Source organism: Monodelphis domestica, chromosome 2 (assembly GCF_027887165.1).
Source record: "Monodelphis domestica isolate mMonDom1 chromosome 2, mMonDom1.pri, whole genome shotgun sequence".
Classification (NCBI taxonomy): domain Eukaryota; kingdom Metazoa; phylum Chordata; class Mammalia; order Didelphimorphia; family Didelphidae; genus Monodelphis; species Monodelphis domestica.
Window position 1 is genome coordinate 151207028 of NC_077228.1, and position 19120 is coordinate 151226147.

Here is a 19120-nt window from a genome sequence, read left to right on the forward strand (position 1 = left end):
ATATCATAACTGGTTCTAAGAAGACAGAGAAACACTGAGCTAATTATATCAAAGCTATCTCATGTCTTATAAGTTATTTATAAAAAAAGGTACATTAAGTTGACAAAATGTTAAAAGGTTTGTGGTTGCAGGGGGGAAACTTCGACTCTTACCTCCTGACAAACTGTTGCAAAGCGAACGTAACAATTATACAGACTTTCAAGGGCTTTAGTTTCTTGGTAGCCCTGCTAGATGTTCACCCCAACAAATCAGTTCATAACCATACACATGTTAGAATAAGGTTGTTTAAAGAGCAATGCCAGATAACAATGCAAGAAAGCAATCTTAGAAAAAATAGTCATCCCAGCTCCCCCTTTTTCATTCTTCAGGACATACCACAATCTTCTTAAGCCACAGCAGGGAAAAATACACTTTTATTATTATATCTCCTAAATTCTCCATTTAAAGTCTGGTTCTAGAACAGGGGTACTTAACATTTTTGTATCATGAATTCCCCTTGGGAAGTCTAGGGAAGTCTTTGAATCCTTTCTCAGAATAATATGTTAAAAGCATGAAATAGAAAACAGGATTATAAATCAAATAATTACACTGAAGTACAGTTATCAAGATATTAAAAACAGTAAAAGAAATATGTAATGAAGCAGAAGTTAAGAAACCTCTATTATATAAACACTGTTTTGAACATTAGATATTACATGCTAGAGATATAAATGCATATACAAATCCTGCAAACACTGTCTATAGTTCTGAACAAATAATTTTCATAAATATGCAATGCTGATTATATATTTCTCTTTTTAGTCACATCCAAATTTATAAAATGAATGATCAATTACAGTCTCTGAAAAAAGAATACTGATATATTTCTGTCATTAATTTTCCTTTTTTTAACATACATTTTATTGATGCAGTTATCACAATGATTTCCCCAGTATCTTTCTCCTATATGCTCTCCCAGAGAACTATCCCATGTAACAAATATTTTAAAGGCCAAATAATGGGGGGGGGGGGAGAATCAGCATATCTGATCAATACACACAAAGATTCTGAAAATATGTACAGTTTGCAACATTTATGAACTTCCCACCTTTTCAAAGGAGCAAGGTTGGAGAATTTTTTTTCAAATCCTTCCTTTCCAACCTATCTTTGCTCTTTATCATTTTGAAACATTTACTTTTTTTGTTCTTTCCATTTACATTGTTATGGTCATTGTGTATTTTGTTTTCTTGGCTCTACTTCCTTCTCACTCTGCATTAGTTTATATAGATCCATTCATGCTTCCCTTTATCATATTTTTCATTTCTTAAATCACAGAATTATTCAATTATATTTACATACCATGGTTTACATAACCATTCTTTACCTAATGGGCATTTAATGTGCTTTCAATTCTTTGCTATCACAAAGAATGCTACTAAAAATATAAATATTTTGGTGAATATACTTAACATTTTTCTTATTAATGGCCTCCTTGGGGTACAATCCAAGTAACAAAATCTCTGGGTCTGAAAGTATGAAAATTTTAGTCATTGGATTTACATAATTCCAAAATGTTTACCAAAATGGATGTACTGATTCACAGTTCTACCATTTAGGAATTAGTTGATTAATTGCCATATTTTATAATCTTTGCCAATTTTCCGAGTGAGATGAAACCATAGAGTTGTTTTATGTGGATTTCTCTTATTATTCTCTTATTATTAATGATATTAGTGATTAAATATTTTAATATAAATATAAAAATATATGTTAATTATCTTTTGACAATGATTACTTCATATTTTGAACCACCTTATCAATAAATTTTTTTTCTATACATATAAATGCATAATACATATATATTTCTGTAAATTGGTTATGTATCTTGGATATCAAATGCTTATTGTACAAATTAGATACAAAGATTTTTTTCCCCATTTGATTCCTTCCCTTCCTATTTTAGGTTCAATAATTTTTTATGTGTACAAACTCTGTCATGAATCAAAGTTATTTATTTCATCTTTTGTAACTTTTTATTCCTTGTTTAGTTAAAAATGGATCCCTTACTATATCAATAAGAAGTTTATATGAACAGCTTTTCCTTTAATATTTAAATAAAAAGACATTTAATATTTTCATATGCACATTTAGAAATATACTGATATAATCCAACTTGGTCAAAATTAATGATTCTTTGGATGAATACATAAGTTAGGTCTCTATTTCCCAAATGGCCACACTCAGAATTTTTTGGACTTCTCTAGTATGCCCCTAAGAAACTCATCAATGAGAAATATCATCAGCCTTCATGACCAGCCAGTGTTGGTATTCATATCCCAATCTTCTAACTAGTTTTTGTCACTGCCTTCTAGATCTTGCCCTCTTGTCCCCTTTTTCTATTGTGCCTCTCTTTTAGAGATACCACTCTAACAGGTGATAGAGGGGATATTTCCTGGGTACCTGTGTATATAGTCCATTATTGACCTTTATCCTCTCCTTAGTCAATTGTTTTCTCATTTTCCTTGAAAGCCAAGTTCTTCTCATTCTTTTGAAAGTTAGTTGCTCCCAGGAGATCTGATTTCCCTTCTCCTTAGGATGAATGAGTACTACAAATACCGAATGACTACAGATTATTCTCATATCATAAGTTCTCAATTGCTACTTATAGAATATCACTGTATTCTCATAGGATTATTTTCAATGGTAACTCTCTCCCAACCCTAAAACACAATTCCCCTCATTCTTTTTAATCATTTTGATCCCTCTCATTGATTCTTGGACCATCCTCCTGTAAATCTTTTTCTTGAAAGACTACAGGAATTATTTTCTCCTCATTACAGAATTTGTCTTGATTAGGGTACATCACATATTCCAATCTTATCTTCTTCATCCTCTTGCCTCTTTCATGTACCCTCTCCTTCTGTAATTTAGACTCATTAAAAAAAAACAAACACTGGTCCACTTATAAGAACAGTATCATGAGGTTAAAACATGATGCTTCTGTACTGTTTCTCCACTAACACTTTCTTTTGACTTCTTTTACCCTGTTCTACTCTTTGTTACATTTAGAAAGATGCCCCTTAAAAGTTTTTCTATTGTTATTTTGTTGTTATTGTTGTTTTTGGCTCCTATACTTGTTTTTTATTTTGTTTTTCTGCTGTCTGCAGTGTTTGAGAAGTAAATTAATTTAAGGTATAGTTTTCTTTCTAGGAACATTTTTAAATCCTCTTTTTATTTTTTTTATTATTTTCTAGAAGCAATTTGTGGATTTTGTGATTGGTATATATAGTATGTTGAAATTCTGAGGAGTTTTCTTGTATTATGGTCTTTTTATTTTGGGTTTTCTTCTAACCTGTCTTTGAGAACAATATATTTTGCTTAAATTAATCTTGTCACTTTTTGTTTCTCTTCTTCCAGGTGATCTTTTGCTTCCATATATTTGCATTCCAAAAAATCAGTTATTCCTTCTTTTGTTACTTTGATGAGATTCAATTTTTTTGAGTCTGCCAATTATTTCTATTCTGAACACCATAGAATTTCCTTTTACAACTCTTATTTCACTCTTTGACAATTTAGGAAATTTTGCTGTGGTTCCAGTCTCTCTGTGCAATCCACAGGATCCGCTTTCATCAAATGTTAATTAATTTTACTTTGCCTTGAAATTTTTATTCACCGATATCTGGATTTCTTTAGATGATCTGGAGGCCATGTTTCCTTCTGTTAACTGGATGTGTAGGACTATAAGCAAGTCATTTAACCACTGTTTGCCTCAATTTATTGAACTGTAAAGTGTAATTAATAATAATATCACCAACTTGAAAGGAATTTTGTGAAGATCAAATCAGATTCTTGTAAAAAATGCTTAGCACAGTACCTGACACATACCAGACACTATAGAAATGCCTTTTTCCTTCCCCTTCCTTCATCTATTAATAATATTCCATTGATTACTTACTAGCTACCCTCTACATGTTGCTTAATCATTGTTTACCTCAATTTCTGAATTGTAAAATGGGGATCATAACAGCACCTACCTTGTAAGGTAATTGATTGGATCAAATGAGATTATATTTGCAAGGCATTTATCATGGTGCCTGCAAAGCAGCCATTACAAAAATGCTGATAATTGATGATTGATGATGATGATGATGATGATGTTCTATACCCTGCTGATGCCCTACATGTTTCTCCACTGCCCTTTAGGGGATACTCATTTTTAATTCTTCAAAGATTATAGTATTATAATTGCATCAATATCATAACACCAAGAGTATTTTAATATTTCAGAAAGCATTTAAGGGTAGACTACCATAAGGATTAATTGGTATGAGTTTGACAAAAGTGAGGAGAGCAGTTTAATAAAACACAGTTTAATCTGAGAATTACAGACTGAAAATAGAAAAGAGGAAAGAAAGATTATTATTCTAATACCCTATGACCATACCTAAATTCCTAATACTATCTAAAATATCTAAATAACTTATTCTGTCTTCAAGGACAGGTGCTTCTTGCATGGCCAGACCAGACCTATCTAATCTATACTATCTAAAATATTGATTCACTAACTACCTATCTATACTAATAAATCAAGAGCCAACACTCATGACCTCCTTAAATCAGGTTTTATCCTCCAACTATTAGTAATAAACTGTCAGTAGCAGCTCCATGCCTCATAAACAGACCTCCTCTTCTCTCAAGATCCGAAGGTAAAAAGCTTCTAACTGCCAACTGTTCCTTCCTTTACTCCCTCATCTCCACAGTAATAGAATCTTCAGCTCTGGCACATAGACTTCTATCAGCTCTGTTCCACTTAGAAATCCTCCTCTCTTGCCCCTTAAAGAAATGGAGGGAGAGATTAAGAAAGTTCCTTTAACACCACTTAACTACTGCTTCTTCCGCTGTCTATGGCTCTCATAAATAATGAAATAGAATGCCTGGGAAAAGTAGATGGCATCTAATCTAAAATCCAAGGACTACAGAACTTTTGAGATTCTAGAGATCAAAAAGAACTCTCTCATTTTAAAGAATAAAAACTAAGGTCAAAAGAAATTAAATATCTTGTTTAAAAAGGCATAATGACACAGAGGCAATAATGCTGGATTTAGAGCCAGAGGACTCAAGTACAAATTGTAACTTTGCTACCTACTGTCTGTGTGACCTTAAGCAAGTCATTTAACTCTTCTTTGTTTTTTAATTTCCTATTCCATTAAAAAAAAGAGAGTAAGATAGATAACCTCTGAGGTTCTGACTACCTCTAACTGATATGCAGTTGTTGATATTGTAGTACCTTATTTAGGGCTTTTTCCCTATGAATTTTTAAAAAATTCTTATTATTTTCCCCAATTACATGTAAAAACAGTTTCTAAGGTTTTATAAAGGAATTTTGAGTCTTAAATTCTCTCCATCCCTTCTTCTTGCCCCTCCCCCCATCCCTACTGGAATGGTAAACAATCTGATATTGATATAGATTTTATAAGTACAATCATGTAAAACATTTTTCCATATTAATTCTTTTGTGGAAGGAAACTAAAAAATAAACAAAAAATGAGAGTGATACAAGTTTGCTTTGTTCTTGATTCAGACTCCATTAGTTCTTCTCTGGAAGCAGGAGGCATTTTTTATCATGAATCTTTTGGGGTTGTTTTGAATTACCATATTGCTGAGAATAGATGTTATTAACAATTGTACATTTTACAGATTCCCATTACTGTATACAATGTTCTCTTGGTTTTGCCTACTTCATTCTGCTTTAGTTTGTATAAGTCTTTTCAGGTTGTTTTTATGGTTCCTGTTGTCATTTCTTCTCAGTACACTAATATTCCATTACAATCACATATTAAAACTTCCTTCACCATTCCCCAATTGATGAATATCCTCTCACTTTCCAGTTCTCTGCCCCAAACAAAAGAGTGACTTTAAATATTTTTGTACATATAAGTCTTTCCTCTTTTTTATTTTTTCCTCTTTCTGATACAAACCTGTTAATGGTTTTTCTGAGTTAAAGGGTATATACTTTTTTATAGCCCTTTGGGCACAGTGTCAAATCACTCTCCAAAGCAAAAGAATCAGTTCACCACTCCCCCCCAAAACATATTAATGTCTCGATTTTCCCATATCCCTTCCAAATTTTGTCATTTTCCTTTTCTGTCAGAAAGGCCAATCTGATTAAGTGTGGGATAGTATATTTGAGCTGTTTTAATTTGCATTTCTCAAACTAATACTAACTTATAGCATTTTACATAACTATAGAGAACTTTAAGTACTTTGAAAACTGCCTATTCATATCCTTTGACAATTTATTAGTTGGGGGATGGCATATTCTTACACATTTGACTCATTTTCTATAACAATATTTAAGAAATGAAGCTTTTGTTAGACTTGCAAAATTTTTTGTATCTTTATGATTATTGTGTATTACTAAACCATCCTATCCCCCAGGTTAGTTTCTGACCATCATTAGCCTCAATTTGCTCTCTTTTCTATCAGTTCCACCCAACTCCACCTCCTTCTCATATGCCTTTTGCCTTCTACTTTACTATAGGATAACATATTTATACCCAAATGATTGTGTATGTTATTCCATCGTTGAGCTAATTCTAGTGAGAGTGAGGTGCATATGTTGTTCTTCCTACCTCCTCTATCTTCCCCTCCTATGTAAAAGCTCATTGATTCCTCTTGATGTGAATTTCCCCATTCTATTTTTCCCTTCCCTCTTCTTGCAATGCATTCCTCTTTCCCATGTCTTATTGTTTTAGATATCATCCCATTATACTCACCTCATACCCCTGACATCTCTCTAGGTATAATATTTCTAAATACCCTAATATTGATAAAGTACTTAGGAGTTATAAGAATCACCATCCAATGCAGGGATGTAGACAGTTGAACTTTATTGAATTTCTTTTGATTTTTCTTTCCTGTTTATCTCTTAATGCTTCTCTTGAATCTTATACTTGTACTTCTCTTGAATACTTATACTTGAATCTTATACTTGAGAGTCAATTTTTCCATTCAACTTGGATGTTTTCATTAGAAATGTTTGAAATTTCTCTATAAATACCGATTTTTCACCTGAAGGATTATGCTCAATTTCCCTGGGTTAGAAATTCTTGATTGAAGTCCTAGCTTATTTGCCCTTTGGAAAACCATATTCTAGGCCTTCTCTTCCTTTAATGTAGAAGCAGCTAAGTATTGTGTTATACTGCCTGTGGCTCCATAATATCTGAATTGCTTCCTTTTACCTGGTTGCAATAATTCCTCCATAACCTAGGCATTTTTTAATTTGGCTATAATATTCATAGGAATTATCATTTAAAGAACTCTTTCAAGAAATAATTAGAAGATTGTTTCTATTTCTATTTTACCCTCTATTTCTAGAATACCAGGACAGTTTAACTTAACAATATCTTTAAAGATAATATATAAGGCTTTTTTGTTGTTGTTCATGGCTTTTGGGTAGTCCAATATTTTTTAGATTATCTCTCCTAGATTTATTTTTCAGGTGAGTTATTTTTCCTATATTTCACATTTTCTTCTATTTTTTCATCCTTTTGTCTTTGTTTGATTGTTTCTTGATGTCTTATGGAGTCATTAACTTCTACTTGCCCAATTCTAATTCTTAAAGGCATGATTTTGTTGAGTGAGCTTTTGTACCTCCTTTTCCATTTAACCAATTTTACTTTTTAAAAAGTATTTTTCCTCAGGAAATTTTTGCAACTCTTTTCTCCTTTTAAGGAGTTTTCTTCAGTACATTTTTGTATATCTTTTTTTCTTTTTGGACAATTCTGATTTTGAAAGCATTCTACTCTTCAATGGATTATTGTGTCTCTTTTACAAATTGGTTTATTCTGTTTTTTAAGGTATTAATTTCTTCAGGACTTTTTGCACTTCCTTTACCAAAGTGCTGACTCTTTTTCATGACTTTCCTTTATTACTCTCATTTTCCCCAATTTTTCTTCTACCTCACTTAATCAATTTTAAAAATCCTTTTTGAGCTCCTCCCTTAACCAATAAATATTTCTCTCAGAAGCTTTGGATGCAATACTATGAACTTTGTTTTCTTCTGAGTTTATGTTTTGGTCTTCTCTGTCACCAAAATGACTTTCCATGTTGAGGTTCTTTTGTTGTTGTTTTTTGCTCATTTTCCAGCCTTTTTCTCTCCTTTTAACTTAAAATATTGTTAAAGTTGGGCTCTGTAACCATGATGAGGAAAGCATTTTTCCAAGCTTCAGGTTCTTTGTGTAGCTGACTTCAGAGCTATATTTGGGATCTATCAGCTTTCAGTTCTTCCAAGGTGATATGATGTAAGGAGAGGTTTGTTTAATACTCTCCTGGCCTGTGCTCTGATCTGTGACTAACCATGAGCACTCTTTTCTGACTTGTAACTGTGACCAGGGCCCTCTGCTCCCCTGAGGCCTCAAGTACCATTGTGTGTTAATGTGTCTCTTCATAGGGAGACCATATGGAGAACAGGACTGCAATTTGGAGCTGTGTATAAGCAATGTTGTGTCTTGCACTCAGAGCCAGGAGAGGATCCTGTAATATCCTACTGAGCAATTGTCCAACCTTCCCTTACCATCATTGGATGAGAGCTCTGGAAACCTTTGCTGCTGATTCAGCTGTCTTCCAAGGCCTGTTATCATGGTGGGACCTGCTTTGCTATGCTATGCTGCTTTGCACTCCACTTCTACCCCAGTGTAATAGATCTTTTGAGCCAGTTTCACCCTGACTTTTTCTGGGTTATGCTGCTCCGGAATTCATTTTGAGGCATTATTTCACAGCTTTGGGAAAAGTATTGGGTAGAGATCAGGTGGATTTATGTATCTTATCCACCATCTTCTCTTCAAATGCTGTAGAATAGAGGAAGCTGCCAAACTTAAAAGCCTAAGATATCTATGACTTAGTGTCTGAACATGACCAATTCCATAGAAAAACAGAAGAAAAACATGTGATTTATCACTTGTTTATATGGGTGTATGATTTAGGGGTTTTGGTTTTTAAAAATTACTCTATTATAAAAATGAATAATATAGAAATGAGTTTTGAGGGATAATACATGTATAATTCAGTGGAATTGCTTATCAGCTCTGGAAGGGGAGGATAAAGACTAAACATGGGGAGGGAGAGAACATGAATCATGTAACCATGGAAAATACTTTTAAAATTAATTAATTAATTATTTTTTAAAATGACCAATTATATTGCTAAAGCCACAGGGTAGTTCTCAAAGTGTAGATTTCATGTCTGTCATTATTTGGGCCTTGGAATGGACTCTCCCCATCTGCCTGATATCCTTCCTCTTTCTTCAAGGTTAAATTCACTCCCCTATAATTCTTTATCAAATAATATCTAAATAATTAAAATTAATACTAATTAAATCGTAATAACTTGTATTTGTATATTAACTACAAGGAAAATAATGTGAAGTGAGTTTTGAAGAAATACTACATTTAGTCACATACTGGTTTATACTTTAGACTACTCTAGGCTTCCTAGGCTAAAACTATCTTGAATGAAAAATCTTCCAAATTAGGCATATTATTCCCAAGAGCTCTGGCATAATTTAAGACTTTCACAGTTCCATAATAACAAAGTGAAATATGGAATTTGCCCATTATATAATAGAAGTAGTATATACCATAATCCCCCAAAGTAAAATAAAATAATAGAAAAATTTCTAAAGATTTGAGATTTAAATTCCCTGAGGATATAACTAAAATTTAATTTTAGGCTAATCAATCAAGCAAAAGAATTGGTCAGAAAATATATGTAGTTAAGAAATAAATATATTATAACCATTTTTGTTCTCTTTCATTCCTCAAAAGTATGTCCAAATGCAAATTTATCTTTTCTATTGATATAATCGTCATCATCACAAGAAAAGAAGATTGTAAACACAATCAAATCATTTCCACGGAAAGAATATGCTTTGGTATCATTTTATCATGCTCCCACACCTTAATTACCACAAAAAAATCCAAATTTCTATATACTTAGCATGAGAACCAACCTTCGTTGTTCCTCTCCATGCTCCCCTGAAGGAACAGTCAAACATTCATCCATGTGACCATGAAGCAACCTGAGCACATCACCCCCAATTAGGTATCCTGAGAAAGATAAAATACTTTTTTTTAACCATTGATCATGTAGGTTTATACAATTTTTGACCGACAACAGACTTTGTATAATTATATGTATCCCCTTACATTTTTTAATTGATGATTTATAGTTCAAAAATTGGCTTTATATTCTCTTATCTAATACATAGAACAGTCTATTTAGATCATTTAGTTATAGAATCTTGAAATTATAATATGTTGGTGATGGAAAGGACCTCGGGAATGAGTACAATGAACACAATTTCTAAATTAGGAAACCAAGACATGGCAACTTCCTCAAATCTATATAGTAAGTTTATAGCAGTTAAGATTAGAACATACATGTCCTGACTTCTAGTCAAGTATATTTTTGCATTGTAAATTCTATGCATTAAGGAAGGAAGGAAAGAATGAGTATCTATTCCTTATCATGTCATTTTATTCTGTTAAAGATTATGTTTGACTAATATCTTATTTAATATAAACACCAGTGGTTGACCCTGTCCCTTGCATTTCTTTATGTTTCCTGTTAGAGACATAAGAGTTAGCCATGCAGGAAAAAGTTACCTTAGCACCAATTTGAGATCCCAACCCCCAGTCCTTTCTTCTTCAATACTGTTCATTTGATTTTCTTCTTTCCTTTTTATTAAGTTAACCAGTTCTTTGTCTATTTTATTTGTTTTTTCAAAGTACCAGTGTCTACTCTTATTTATTAATTTAATAGTTCTTTCACTTACAATTTTATTAATTTCTCCTTTAATTTTTAGGATTTCTGGTTTTCAATTTGTTCTCTTTCTAGTTTTTTTTTATTTGCATGCCCAATTCATTGACCTCTGCTCTCCCCAATTTGTTAATAAAAGCATTCATATATATAAATTTCCCTCTGAGTACTGCTTTGGCTGAATCCCATAGATTTTGATAGGATGTCTTGTCATTGTTCTTCTTTTCAATGAAATGATTAACTGTACCTACAATTTGTTCTTTAATTGATTTTGGAGAATCATATTATTTAATTTCCAATTAATATTCTATTTGCCTCTCCATGTACCCTTAGTAATTATTATTTTATTACATTATGATCTGAAAAGACTGAATTTATTATTTCTGCTCTTTTGCACTTGTTTGTCATGTTTTTATGCCTTAGTACATGGTTTATCTTTGTGAATGTACCATGTGCAGCTGAAAAGAAGGTGTATTCCTTTTTGTCCCTACCACCATTCCATTCTTAAAGAGTTTTCATTCTCTAACTAGGGACCTCATAGTTTCATATTTATATTTCCAAGGGCAGAATTATTATGAATAATTCGTTAAGCCTAATCAGACACCAACCTAATTCCTGTGGTCACATTACTTACATTTCTCTAACTCAGAGTTAATTGAGTAACATTACCTCTAACAGAAGGGAAAGGCTAACATGAACTCTGGCCTGGTTTTCCAGTGTTTTCTAAGCCATAATACTTATACTCACACTCTCCTCCATATTATTCTTCTTTGGGAATCAAGTAGCTTCCCCTGGACTTTGGGACTTCAGAGTCTAATTGATTAGCTCTCCTTATTATCTAGCTCAGAACTAAACCTCTAGGAATTTCTACAGAGAATAGCCTGATTTCAGTTTATCTATCTTTTAAAAAAAGTCTATGGGTACTCAAATAGAATTCTGTAGATGACAATATGGACTCTACAACTGCTTCTTATTTCCTACGGTACCATTTCTTCTCTTCTAATAACATCAAGGATTCTACAAAATCTGAGTAACTCACTCAGGCAATAAGCAAAGCTATATGATTTTATTTTCATCTAACCTAAATTTATCTGTAATAAATTCAAATGGTATTGTAGAGTATAGTAATACTCTCAATCATCACTTAAATATTCAATGTGCTCTATATAACAAAAAGTACTAGTCATTTGGAAAGGACACTGGATGTTGAACTGAGCTCCTCTATTCAAATCCATTTATTTTTCCCCTTGTTAGTGCATGACTTTAGTCATGTAATCAAGTTATCTGGACCCAAGTTCTATGTCTTTAAAATGAAGAGATGAATTCACTCTTCAGGCAGTCAGGTTTTAGATTCAGATAAAAAAACACACTCAAGATTCTAATCATGCTAACCCTACCTTTACTAAGATCATCAAAGGATATAAGACAATTCATGATGAAAGTCAAGTGCAATGATAGCCAAATGGGGGGCCTCCTATGTTTTTCTCAGGCCCTCATAGAAATTTATCCTAGCAGCAGGTGGGATGAATGTCAACAATCTCAATGATAATAAATTTTTTTTATTTTTCTCTAAATGTTTTTATCCCTCCTCCAACATGGAATACTGGGTCAATACAGAAATTGCTCCAGCAATTGCCAAAAACACCCTGTGTTTACATGTGTGTATGTGTATGTGTATATTTATATGTATGTGTGTGTGTATGTGTAACATTTGGTCTGTGTATCTGAATTATCCACCTTCCCAATTTTTTTTTATTTTATTTTATTGATTTTAATTCACAAAGTCACCTCGATGGCCCTACTTTCCCAATTTTAGAAGCTACTAGGTGTTAGGCACTGTGAATGCTATTGGATTCTGAGTCAGGAAGAATTGAGTTCCAATCTAGTCTGAGATAGTTATCTGCCATGTAACCATGGGCAAGTCACTCAAATCTCTCTATGCCTCAGGGTCCTCATCTCTAAAAAGGGCATAATAAAAGCACCAACCTCCTGGAGTTATTTTAAGGATAATATGAGTATTATTGGTAAAATACTTTGCAAACCTTCATATACTCTTTGGATACTAGTTATCATCATCATGTGATTTTCAAAGTTCATTTTCTGTTGCCTATAATCATATTTACAGCATTTTAATAAAAATAAGAAAGCCAATATTTACCTAGTATTTTAAGTTTTGAAAGGCACTTTGCATCTATTATCCCATTTAAATTGATCCTTAGGGTAGCCTTCTGAGGTAGGTAATACTATGATTTTAATTTTAAAGATAAAGAAATTGAAGTTGAGAGGTCAACTAACTTCCTCCAGCTCCTGTAGAAGTGGAGATGTGTAAAAAGCAAGACTTAACAATGGTCATCCTTAATCTCATCCTGATATGCTCTCTCATCAACCAAGAGCTATCTCCTCTTGATTATATTAAAATATAATCAAGAGACAGTAGTGCATATAGCAGGTCTGGTTAAATTGTACTGCAGGGAGCGGGACTGTATACTTTCTAAGACTCCTTCCAATTCTAAATTCATGAAGAGAATAGGCTTATTGTTACAAAAATGATCATCCACTTTCTTTTTTTTTTCTTAAGCCTTACCTTCCATCTTAGCATTATTGCCATGGATTGGTTCTGAGGCAGAAGAGTGGTAATGGTGAGGCCATGGGGATTAAGTGACTTACCCAGAGTCACTCAGCTAAGAAATGTCCAAGGCCAAATTTGAACCCAAGATTTCCTGTCTCTAGGCCTGGCTCTCAATCCACTAAGCCACCCAGATGCCTCAATTATTCACTTTCCATCCCATAAAAGCATCCTAACTATGCAGAATTCTTACCTTGGGCTGCTTCACTTCCTGAACTAATTGGAGCTACACTCCAGAGGGTCTGCTGGAAAGCAGCATCTACATGCAAGATATCACTGCCATAAGACAAATGCTGCAACAAGAAACAAAAGAAAGCATTTACTGAAATGCAAAGTAAGTTTCATTCCTATAGAATTTTTAGCAACTTCTCATGAAAAACCAACCAAAATTATTATTAAGTCTTCTATAGTTTTAGTTAAGGTAACCCACTTTGTACACTGAATAGATAATACAGTTAAAAGATCTCCATTGACCAATCAAGCAAAAAGAACAATAAAAAATAATGGAAAGGGGGAAATAAAAAATATAGTTCCTATTATAAAAAACATGTTTTCCCTTTCTTCAAAGAAGTTTGATTTTCCTGTAGGTTTAAAGAACAACAATCTATTTATTTTCATGGTGAAATCTCAATCTGAAGTTTTCTGTTATATTGTGCTATTTACCATCACTTAAAGAGCTTAAATTTGGCAAGCTCCCTCAGAGACTTATCAGGGTTTAAAGGAAACCAGTTTCATATATGGTAACCACTAGATGGTGGTATTTTCTTATAGGAACCAAGGTCTGTGTTTCTACTCCCTTTATATGCCTCAATAAATAAAACAATTAAAATCTGTCTATTTACCAAAAGCAGAAATCTTTATTGAAACAGAAGCATAAATATATGTTCTAAAACAGAAAATCAAAGAAACTAATTTACTCATTTGAATTAGAATCATAAAGAATTTTAAGAAAAATGTATACTAAGCAATTTTAGGGGCCTCACTGGCTAAATCTTACTCATGTATTACTATTTACCTCTAAAATTGTAAAGTCTTTCAACACTTCTGTGGGAATCAGGAGCCAGCTATGGCATATGAATTACTGCTTGGTAGTTATATGTCTCCAATAATATGCCTATAAAATGTTAGTGCTCTTCTCTTAATACTTGCTTTATTTACCCAAAGACAAAACCCTCTGCAAAATCTTCCCAGGACTTACATTCATTCTAGAGGCACATAGAACTTGTGCTCAGCATTACGTATGTTGCTGCCCTTAATGACCAAAGGATTTTCTCACTTCACTTCATCCTAGTATCACCACATCTGAGTATTTGTATTCAGTTCCCTAGTTACTACTTTTTTAGAAAGGTCAAAGATACACCAGAAAGCATAAAGAAAGGGTTACCAGGACGGTGTGATGATACAATGCCACATAACGATCCTTTGAAAGAACTAGGGAAGTTGAACTCTGAGGAGATGGAGAGCGGGGAGGGAAAAGATAGCTACTTTGAATATAGACAAATTTGGGTTTGATATAAGAGATTCCAGACCACCAGAACTATCCAAAAATGGAATGTGCTGCCTTGAGAGGGGATGTGTTCACACTCCCTGAAGACCTTCAAGCAAAATCTAGATGACCGCTTATCAGGGATATCATAAATGAGATTATTGTTCAGGCATGCACTATACAGAACCTCAATGGTGCTATGATTATATTAACTTTATTCAATAGGCCACCAAAGCAATTAATATATAACTATACATTGATAAATGCATGATTTATAATTTACATATATTTCAATAAACAAATAACATGAATAAGAAAGCATATTTACTTAATGTGAACTTGCCTGGGGAAAGGGGTAAGTATATCATATATAGAAGAGAATAAAGAAGTAAAAGTGGTCAAATAAAGAGCAAATCCTCTTAAAAAAGAGATATTAAGAAATAATCCATATACGTGACCCTGACATATTAATAATAATTAATTATATAATTTAATGCAATTCCTATAAAAGAAAGAAGTATAATCTATATGAAATCATATAAAATTAATAATCAAGTTTTGTAATCTGAATTAGAATAATTTCCCTAGGTTAAACATTTGGATGTCATAGTCTTAGAATTGGACAGTCTCCTAAAAAAAGGTTCTGGTAAATTTTAAATGAACAAATATTGTCTTAGTTAATAACTTTGATATATAGTACATTAAGGTTTGAAAAGTACTGTATATATTTCATTTGATTACAACTCTGTGAGATAGATGCTATTATTAACCTCACTGTACATGAGGAGACAGAGACTGAGAGAAGTTAAATGACTTGTCCAAAGTCACACAGCAAATCAATATTATAGGAAGGACTTGAATGAAGGTCTTTCTGGTCTTAATACTCTATTCACAACACCATCTAGTTATCATCAGAAAAATATCCTTTAATCAAAATTGTGCATGTTGGGTTTTGCCCCCCAATTTTTTGAGGTCTTTTTAACTTTTCTGTTCAAACATTACATTCAAACAGAATTTTGACAAGAACACTACAGCCATGCCTACAGTGTTTGCATTCATAATAAAATAAGATGCAAATAACTAATTCATTATAAATTAAAAGTTAGTACATAAGACATAAACAGATCAATTTAATGTTATAACTTCATGTAATAAGGATATTAACCACTTACAACAGACAGTGACAATAAAAATGTTCTTGTGCTTTTCTCCCAAATATAAAAATTTTTTTAAATGTGTTTTCTGACAATTTTCATCATGAATTCTTGGAATTGTGTTGGATCCTTGCATTGCTGATAATAGTTGTCTTTCATAGTTGATCATTATGCAAGATTGCTATTACAAAGTACAATGTCCTCCTCATTCTGCACACTTCACTTTGAATCAGTTCATTTAAATCTTTCCATGTTTTTCTGAGCTCTCCTTGCTCATTATTTCTTCTGACACAATAGTATCCCATTATAATAATATACCACAAATTGTGCACCATTCACCAGTAATTGAATCAATTCACAAATCCATCAATAGTATATTAGTGACACAATTTTCCCACATCACCTCCAATATTTATCACTTCTGGCAATCTGGACAATTTATATATTTTTAAAATATTCATCTATTTTGCTTATATTGTCAGATTTATTGACATACACTTGGGCAAAATAAATCCTAATAATTGCTTTGATTTCATCCTCATTAGCTGTGAATTAGCCTTTTTTAAATTTGATATTGGGAATTTGCTTTTCTTCCTTTTTTTAAAAAAACAAGTTAATTTGGCAATTTTATTAGTTTTTCCATAAAACTTGCTCCTTTCTTATTTATTAGTTCAATAGTTTTCTTACTCTCAATTTCATTAATCTTTCCTTTGATTTTCAGGATTTTGAATTTGGTGTTTTTAAGAGATTTTTTTACTTGTTCTTTTTCTATTTTTTTTTTAGTTGAAAGCCCAATTCATTGGACTATGTTTTCTCTATTTTAATGATTTAAGTATTTAGAGACATAAATTTTCCCTTGAGTACTGTGAATCTTAAAACTGCTCAGACTGTACTTTAGAAGATTTGATTAAGCTATTCACCATTTTTAACAATGAAGGTACTTGATCAGGAATGTATTGAGAACTTTTAAATTACTCAACCCTACTCAGACAGTGCCTTATGGGAAGATAAAGTTGCAAACTCCTGATTGAACAATGAAAAGTCCCTAACTCATGCTTATAGTAAAGCTAGAACCTTAAGCTAGGTCTATTTTTAGATCTAATACAAAAAGGTGCTAAGTACCTATAAAAGTTAAATTAATCACTAAAAGGTCAAGCTACTTACAAAAGGCAAGCTTAACAAAAGATGTGTGAAGTATTCAGTAGATTTTATCTAACCAGAGAAGGTGAGAACAAAAGAAGATGAGAACTAAGAATGGGCAGTCCTGGAAAAAAGCATATACTGTGATTGGTAGATGTGAAAATTTAGGGGAGGCGACATAAGAGAAAATTTCTTTAAAAGGAGAAGTCAGTTCAGGTAATGGGGAGGATTGAACTCAGTTCAGGAGTTCAGGAGTTCAGTGGAAGACTGGAGCTTGCTTGAGACCATCTTGTGGTGAGTGATAAAGACTGACTTGCTCTCCCTTAGGCTTAAGCCTAGGCCCTTTTGGCCTAGCCCTCTCTCTCTCTCTCTCTCTCTCTCATTCTCTCTCTCTCTCTCTCTCTCTCTCTCTCTCTCTCTCTCTCTCTCTCTCTCTCTCTCTGTCTGTCTCTGTGTGTGTCTCTCTCTGTGTGTCTCTCTCTCTTTCTCTGTCTCTGTCTGTATCTCTGTCTGTCTTTCTGTCTCTCTTTCTCTCTCTTTCCCTTAATTCCTTCATTTATATTAATTAAAAATCTCCATAAAACCCAGATGACTTGGGTATTTTCATATGTGGGAATTTTCCCATGGCAACCACTTATTTTTAAATTTTAAGTCAAACACTAAAATTATCCTTTACAGTTTGGCCAAAACCTTTGCAGTTTGGCATTTAAAGTTTTTAAACATTACAGTACTGCTTTGGCTACATCCCATAAATTTTCATGACATCTTATAATATAGTGTCCAAGGTCTATTTCAGACTTTGTTCTATTTTTTTCATCCTTTTATTTCTTTATTGTTTCCTGATATCTCATAGAAATAGTTTCCATTTGCCAAATTCTAATTTTAGGGAGTTGTTTTCTTCATTGTAACCTCTATACATTTCCATTTGGCTGATTATACTTTTTTATTTACAAATGTTTTGTTTTTTTCCCTTAATTTCATGAAAAAAAATATTTCAACCTTCATTTTCTTTATGTGTGAGCCAAATGTTAACCCTCCCTCTCTAATCAAGAATAATTTAGAACAATTTAAAGCTACTTTATATAGACTTGATTTCTTCATTTGAAAACTGCTATTCATATCTTTTGACCATTTATTGATTGGAAAATGATTTGTATTCATACAAATATGAATCAGCCCTCTATATATTTGAGAAAGAAGTTTTTTACCAGAGATACTTGTAATCCCTCTACCCCCACCCCAAGCTTTCTCCTTTTCTTCTACTCTTGGTTGCATTGATTTTGTGTGTACAAAACATTTTTAGTTTAATGTAATCAAAATTATTCATTTAAAATCCTATAATGGTTTCTGTTTCTTTTGGGGCCATACATTCTTCTCTTTTCCATAGATTTCACATTTTATGGCAGTTCTATTCATGATGATACCCTCTATTCATTTATAAAATGAGTATAATAATACTTATACTCCAGGCTCTTATGGGTTCATAATAATTAATGGTTTTTTAAACTTTAATATAACTTATAACTGTGAGTTATTAGTATAATCTAGGACAATAGCTAACATATACAGAGTGCTATAAGGTTTGAACAACACTTTACTTATTATCTCATTTGGCAGAAGAATAAGGACTACATGTGATCCCATTAGCAAAGGAACCTCATAGATAAAGTAACTCCCTCCACCAAAATACAACAAAACCTACTCTAAAATTTACAGTCTTAGAAAGTTGCAAAGAGAAATGAGAGGTTAGGTGACTTGCTTAAAGTTATATAGCAAACCTCTCCATTAGAGTATACTGCCTTTCTGTAAGTGATAGCATAACTAAATGAAATAAACACATAATCTTAAAACTTCATCTTCACTAATGAATTTTTCCTAGTAAGCCTTTTTTACAATGCTATTCATAATATTAGCCTT

The 19120-nt window shown here is 32.6% G+C and overlaps 1 protein-coding gene across 2 annotated transcripts in view; it reads right to left on the reverse strand.

The window, feature by feature from the left end:
- RYR2 (ryanodine receptor 2) overlaps positions 1–19120 on the reverse strand; it is a 760518-nt gene that overhangs the window by 430366 nt on the left and 311032 nt on the right. For both annotated transcript variants that reach the window (XM_056816085.1, XM_056816086.1), the window contains 2 exons: positions 13617–13716; positions 9989–10085 (listed from right to left, as the gene is read on the reverse strand). In XM_056816085.1, the coding sequence (XP_056672063.1) occupies positions 9989–10085; positions 13617–13716 (197 nt within the window). The remainder of the gene's footprint in view (positions 1–9988; positions 10086–13616; positions 13717–19120) is intronic.